The sequence below is a fragment of the Pinus tabuliformis genome, chromosome 1_2, assembly GCF_031772625.1.
Source record: "Pinus tabuliformis cultivar Carrire ecotype Pingquan chromosome 1_2, CPIR1, whole genome shotgun sequence".
NCBI classification, from domain to species: domain Eukaryota; kingdom Viridiplantae; phylum Streptophyta; class Pinopsida; order Pinales; family Pinaceae; genus Pinus; species Pinus tabuliformis.
In genome coordinates, this window is record NC_142298.1 from 103,020,294 (window position 1) to 103,027,432 (window position 7,139).

Here is a 7,139-nt window from a genome sequence, read left to right on the forward strand (position 1 = left end):
GTGGCACTCATTTGACCAAAACTGATGATCGACGTTTCAACGTCACCTCACCTGTCACGAAACTGGTTGCAATCGGATCGGTAGCTTTGAAGATGCGGCAAAGTCGTAGTTGTGCAGTGGACACGTCGTGACTCGTACGTTTAGTTAACTTATAAATTTAAAGGCTTGACATGTTTCCATTCGTCTTGGACAGCGGACTAATCTTTGGAGCAGAGTCCACGGCATTTGCGTAACTATTAATTTTAGTTTGGGATTTTTAGTCTCTGTGGGCCTGGTCGCACTCTGCGAAGCAGGTAACTTTCGTGCTTGTTGAGGACTCTGGGCAGTATGATGCCTATTTATTTACGGGGAGGCCGAGTTGCGGAGATAGAAAGAGTAGATGCATTATTATAAACATAAAATATTAGAATACAATAAATTTTGAGAGATATCTCGATGGAGGCCTGTGGAGAGGAGGTGGCAGTGAAACTGTTAGGATGGAATACAAGTCCTTTTGTGATGAGGGTCCGCATGGCACTCGCTCTTAAAGGGATCGCATACGAGTATATCGAAGAGAACATTTACGAGAGCATGCACAAGAAGAGCGAGCTGCTGGTGAAATCAAATCCTATTCACAAGAAAATTCCAGTGTTTTTCCATAATGGAAAGCCTGTTTGTGAATCCGTGAATATTGTGCAATACATCGAGGAGGCATGGGAAAATAAGGCGCCAAATCTTATGCCCAAAAATCCCTATGACCGAGCCATTGCCCGCTTCTGGGCTGCCTTTATAGACGATAAGGTAACAACTTCCCCTTTACAATCGACTTCATTCCTTTCGTTAACTCCGCATTTTGTTTTTTTTTCAAGTCTTAATTGCCCTTTGTGGTATTCCCATAACTAATAGGGTCATGCATTTTATGGGTGGCCTCAGCTGGAACCATGTCTTCGGGAACTTTTCAGGAGCTACCTTTTCGGGAGCCACGGAGAACAGCAACAAAAAGCGGTGGAAGATTCCGTGGCAAATTTTCTATTACTGGAGGAAGCTCTGAGAACGAACCATTGCTTTTCGGGGAAACCGTATTTCGGAGGAGATGAGATCGGCGTTGTTGACATCGCATTGGGTGGTACGTCAGCGTTTGTGAAAGCTCTGGAGAAGGCTACTAATTCAGTTTTAATAGACGCAGAGAAGATGCCGCTGTTAAGCGCGTGGATCGATCGAATCTGTGAAGTCGATAGAGTGAAAGAAATTATGCCGGATCCGGCCATGATAGTTGATTTTATATCTACCATGAGACTCAGATTTGCTTCACCACATTAAGGGAAGCCATTCTGATTCAGCCATGAGTATGTAAAAACTATCCATAAATGGATGTTATCGTCCTCGTTTTTAATTTTATTTTCTGTTTGAAAATCTTTATGCTTTTTTTAATGGTTTAATGGTTAGCATTGCATTAGGCAAATGAATGTTATCAATCTATTAATATATTTAGGTTGATCTGGAGGGTTGAATGATAACTTTCCTACCAAGGTTTCAGTTTTATGAGAGGTGATTATATTGTATATCTGATGACGTAATTATGATGTATATGTTTGATTTATGTACCATTCTATAAATTTAGGTATAGAATCCAACAGATGAATAATATTATATTAGATTGATAGCATTGTATATATTAATAACCTTAAATTAAAATAAATTTATTGCGCAAGATATCTACCGTCTGATTTACGATGTGTTTTCACTTCGGTCAAAGTAGTTTAATTTCACCGAGAGATCAACCAAAATGTCACGTAATGAACCTTCGCGGAACCATCATTCAATTCACAAAGACAGATTAAAAAAGTGTTCCGCGAGTCTTTCAACTACATCACTCTATCATTATTGACCCGGTTTATCCCTGTTGGTAAAATAAAGCGATGCTATTATTATGTTGCTTTCTCGCTTTAAATATTTTTTTTTCTCAAACCTAAATGTAGCCCTGTTATCTTTTATATAATAAGCTTAACCATGAGATCGATATTTATTTAATTATTTTTCGGTGTCTATCTACATTTATCATACTTTTATTATGTTTTACACAAAAACAAGGGCCTGCAGCTTATTATATCTTATTATATGTTTATTTTCACATTCTAAAGCAACTGCAATTAAAGCATGTATGAATTCAGGTTGGACATCACATAATTTCAAAGAATATACGTATCATATAATTTCAAAGAATAAACGTTTTTAATCGGAGATGACAGAAACTGAGAATGACATTTTATTACTCTTAATAAAAAGGAGGAAGGCTCGTTATAGCAAATGGGTGAAGTCATCGGTTGAATTTGGCTGCTTTCAAGTGATAAATCATGGAATCTCGTAGGAACTCATCGCAAGAGCAGAGGAACTCAAAATCTAATAGTTTTCTTTTGCCACATGGTCAAAAATCAGAAGAAAATGAAATTGAAACTAAATGGGCTGAATCAGTCTAGCCAAACCCATCATAGAATTAATTATTTTTATATTTATTTAATTTTTGTTCTCTAAATTAATTATTTTTTATTTAATTTTAATATATATATATATATATAGCTATAAATGTTACACGTGTTGATTAGAGTAGGATGGGAAAGTTTTCATTCATTATCTATTTTAATACTGATGCAATGCTTTTCAAGCTATTTACTTTTCCCAAAAATAAGTGACATATGATAAGAATGGAATATATTTCCATCATATCTGGTAAATTGACTCTTCTCTACACGTGAGGTTGACGCGGTGAAGAGTCTAGAACTTACCAGGCTTTAACGAGATTGGATGTAAACAATCGTTTAACGATGGTCTTTTAATAGTAAAGATTAAGTACAATATCGTAAATGAATAATTGATTTATTTATTAGATATTAAATATTTTTTATTTAATAAAAAATAAAAAAAAAAACTATTAATTATTTATTAACTTATTTACTATATTTATTTAGCGTCTTTCAACTTTTAAAATAGTCATTTAAATTTTAATCATCTATGTAACTATCATACGTTCAATCATATGTTCTCCGCGAAAATCGGAGTTTTATGAAGAGTAAGATGGGCAAAAGGAACCCGGCTCCATTGTGGGGCCAAGACCAGAGTAAATAGTTGGTTATGGGCATCCATACAACTCTAGTTGTTGGTCTTCGCTTAAATTGCGTTCAATAATTGCATACTTTGACAAAAGCAACTTATACCTTTGAAAAATAAAAGAGGAGGAGAAAAATAGAACCATGTGCGGCGGGTGTTATGACTGCAATCAGGTGGGCCCGTTACTGATTCTAGGCAGACAAAGTCAGTAGTTCTTTCTGGTGATCGGGATTGAATAAAAATTGGATAAAACATGGTTACACACAAACTTGAATCGCAATACAACTCTTATTATATTTGAAATTTGCGCCGATTCATGTAAATTATATTGCCGACAAAAGGTGCAGAGGTAATTTCTTACCAAGATTAGTTTATTTTGTTTCGTGGTATATTCATTTATATTTTGAGTTAAAAGAATTTGGTAATTATATTAAAAGAGGTAAAGATGAAAAACATTTTCTCTTAGATTGCTCTAAAATATCTGTATTCTTCCCACCTTCTTGACCTGTTTAGTGAGCAAAACTATAGTAATCTAGAAACTCTTCTTTCCCTCCTATGTAATCATAAAAATAAAATATTAAAAAATCTCAAATAATCTCATTATTTCTTAAGGTTGGATAGACCTCATGGGTCTCAAGTAAACATTAAACGATAAATATATATATATATATATATATATATATATATATATATATATATATATATTATTCTTGTATTACATAAAGCTAAAACATTTATATATTATTTTGTATTCTTGTATTACATAAAGCTAAAACTCTTACACAACTTGATTAGAATGTTGGGCATTATCAAACTAGGATGTCAAAGTTTCATTTCGTTATCTTATTTCAATAATGATTGGAATGTTTTTCCTAATATAGTAAATGAATAATTGATTTTTTCTTTTTTCTAGGAAAAATCGTAATTTCCATTAAATATATAGTGAAAATTACATATTGTATATGGGTGAGACATATCAAAATTTGTTGTTGTTAAAACGTTCAACATACATTTGAGTGTTAAACAACCATCTATGGATTAATCATAGTGTCTGGTAAATGCCATGTAACATGTCATACAAGTTGATGGTAATATTGATAGTGTTCGCTGACAGCCATGTCCCATGAACTTAATGCGTGCCCGCTTCGGATAGCAGATAGGAAAGAGAGTTCCTTTCCCTATAGATGCGTTGACATGTAATATGATCAAATTGTGTTTTTATCATAATAACTTCCTCCAGTAATGTCCCAAGTGTGTGCATATGACATGTAGTACATAAATTGAGCCAATCAATGACAATACTAGAGTCACCAAAAATGTGTAAATGTTGGCATCCCTTTTCAAGTGCAAATAATAGAAGCAGTTTGAGGTTGTAAAAATAAAAATAATTGTTTGTGCCCATGCCTAAACTCAATTGAAGTTTAAAATAATGTTGATTCTTGAGATATAGAACAACGCCACCACTGTAGTGGCTCTTTTGTGCCGAGCCATTGAAATATTCCCAAACGGTGTTATAATCAATGGCCTCATGGAGTACAGTACAAGTTTTGTTCCCAATCTCCTCCTCAGGAAGAAGATTATAGATCGCAAAGATCTGTGCTTCGATATGTTCAAGGAGAAAAATTTTCTCCAGAAAAAATCTTGTGGTTTTGTCCAATCCATATGCTCCATCATACTAAGAGAGGAAGGTTCTTCAATTTATTTTGTTTAGTAAATATTAAATATTTTTTATTTAACCAATAAAATTGCAATATATATATATATATATATATATATATATATATAAACCAATTATTAACTTTTTTTTTCAATAGAAAAAAACATAACATCTTTATTAATAAAAATGTTTGATACAACAGATGGGAAAATACCAGTCTTCTACATTTTGCATACAACCATGCACCTTACAATAAACATCCAGTAAAATTCTCAATACCCTGTAGTCAGAATTTTTATATTCAAGCACATATCCAAAAAAAGAAAAACTCCCAACATCTACAGGCAAACAGGAACATGAAGGCCAAAATATACCCCAAATCAGAACTCAAAGGATCCTTGAGCACATATAGATCTATCCATCAACAGTTCAAATGCCACAATGCCAAAACATAGAAGTCCACGTTTAGACAGGGCATCTGCCATCCCATTTTGTTCCCTATATACGTGAACAAAGGAGATTTCCTCAAAATAATGAATGATCTACATGATCCAATCTCCAACCATTTCACACATTTGAGGAGCCCCCAAAGAGCCACAATTTCAGCCCTAAAGTTTGTGCCCTCCCCCTGTGTTAGTACAAACGATATTCCATTTTAGGACTTAGCTTGATGACTGTCACACACTCGCAACTGCAACCTTTCTCTGCCCCATCAAAAATCTATATTGGGAAAGGATCTCCCATATCTTTGAAGGAGGTAGCTCGCCTAGAGAGTTGAGGCATCCATGGACCAATATTTGAAAAATTCCCAATAACGTTAAGACATGTGGCAGCAATGAGAGGAACCCTTTCGTAAAAAATAACAGCATTTTGAGAGATCCAAATGCCCCAAATCACATATAGCGAGACTGTCCTAAAGGATATGTGTATGCTAGACCAATAACAGAGGCATGTGTAATTAGACTGCCAATTGTAATCCATTATTATCGCCAATAACTTAGCAATGCGCCTCTAAACTTCTTTTGCAAAAAGACAATCCGAGAAATAAGTGGAGGAAATCCTCAACAACATTTCTGCATAATTCACATCTACTAGGACCAAGAAAACGTATTTTCCTAAAATTATCCCATGTGAGAATTTGGTTGAACAAACTCAACCAAGAGGAGCATCTGAGCTTTAGAGGGGCCTCCCACTTCCACATAGAAATAGTCCAATCCTTAAAGAGAGATCTCATAGGAGGACTAGAGATGTATGGGTGAAATTCTTTGGTTGCTATATTTCCATTGACATTCCTACCAGCGCAAGTAAGAGAGTCATCCCTGTTGGTGATTGAGATACCTGCAAAAACGAAATTATCTATATATATATATATATATATATATATATATATATATATATATATATATATATATATATATATATATATATATATATATATATATATATATATATATGTTTCCCATTCCAGTTCCAAACCAGCCGGTAGACTCAAGTCCCATGAATGGGACCATATGTGTTCAAGAGTTCCTTGAAATTCAAAGATTTGTAAATATTCTAGGAAACATATACCCCTTTGGTGCATATATTGAATCATTTGTGTGGAAAGGCAGTCATTCCTAGAAAATCCCTTAATGGCATCCAATCCAATGTGGATTTTTCTCCCATCTCCAACTTTCCATTGCAGGTTTCCACATAGCCAATATTTCGACAATGTCATGATCCTCCAAATGTATGATTGTCTGCTGGCTTGTGGAGCCCCAACTTTAACCCATTCTTCTAGACTATGGAGTCTGATATATTTCCCTTGTACAACCTCCTGCCAAATTCCATGAGAGTTAAAATCCCTCCATAGGTTTCTAGAGAGAAGTGCTAAGTTGAAGCACTTTGTGTCTCTCATGCCCCATACCCCCATCTCGTAGGGCTGAGATAAAGCCTCTAGTATGCTAAGGTGTATATTTCTATCATTTCCAACACCAGACCAAAGAAAGCATGCAATAATGGCATCAATTTTTTTAATGACTGTCGGGGGGATGAGAAACAAATGCATCCAATATATAGATATCTCGTAAAGCACAAATTTGATCATAATGACTCTGTCGGCAATAGAAATCCATCTGTGGTTCCACATGGATAACTTACTTTTGACTTTATGGATCAACCAGTCCCATTCCACTTTTATGATTTAAATTTCAAAAACTTGTTTTCTTTTGATCCCTCACGTAAAGGCATGTCATTATCTTGTCAAATCGTCCACACTTACAATATTTCATCAATTCATTTTATGACTGGAAGCAAAATGACCAGTATATGGAAATAATACACCAATATTTAGCAGATGTATGAAACAAACATATTCCATACAGTTCTTAACCTCTACTATAAATGGCCTCATAATGAA

The 7,139-nt window shown here is 34.5% G+C and overlaps 1 protein-coding gene across 2 annotated transcripts; it reads left to right on the forward strand.

Moving 5' to 3' along the window:
• The first annotated feature begins 208 nt into the window (after positions 1-208).
• On the forward strand, positions 209-1,377 carry LOC149204698 (glutathione S-transferase U16-like). Of its 2 annotated transcripts, none has more exons than XM_089393353.1 (2): positions 209-780; positions 886-1,377. In XM_089393353.1, the coding sequence occupies exons 1-2, from the start codon at positions 436-438 to the stop codon at positions 1,297-1,299; spliced, it is 759 nt and encodes a 252-aa protein (XP_089249479.1). In that variant the 5' UTR covers positions 209-435; the 3' UTR covers positions 1,300-1,377. The 2 variants fall into 2 exon arrangements, with proteins under 2 accessions (XP_089249479.1, XP_089249480.1); XM_089393354.1 differs by having other exon boundaries at positions 220-780; positions 913-1,377.
• Positions 1,378-7,139: the final 5,762 nt, after the last annotated feature.

Bases quoted from the DNA above. Each gene is read 5' to 3' on its own strand.
- LOC149204698 (XM_089393353.1), top strand. From the start codon at position 436: ATGGAGGCCTGTGGAGAGGAGGTGGCAGTGAAACTGTTAGGATGGAAT. The intron at 781-885 runs GTAACAACTTCC...CATAACTAATAG, and splicing joins CTGCCTTTATAGACGATAAG to GGTCATGCATTTTATGGGTG.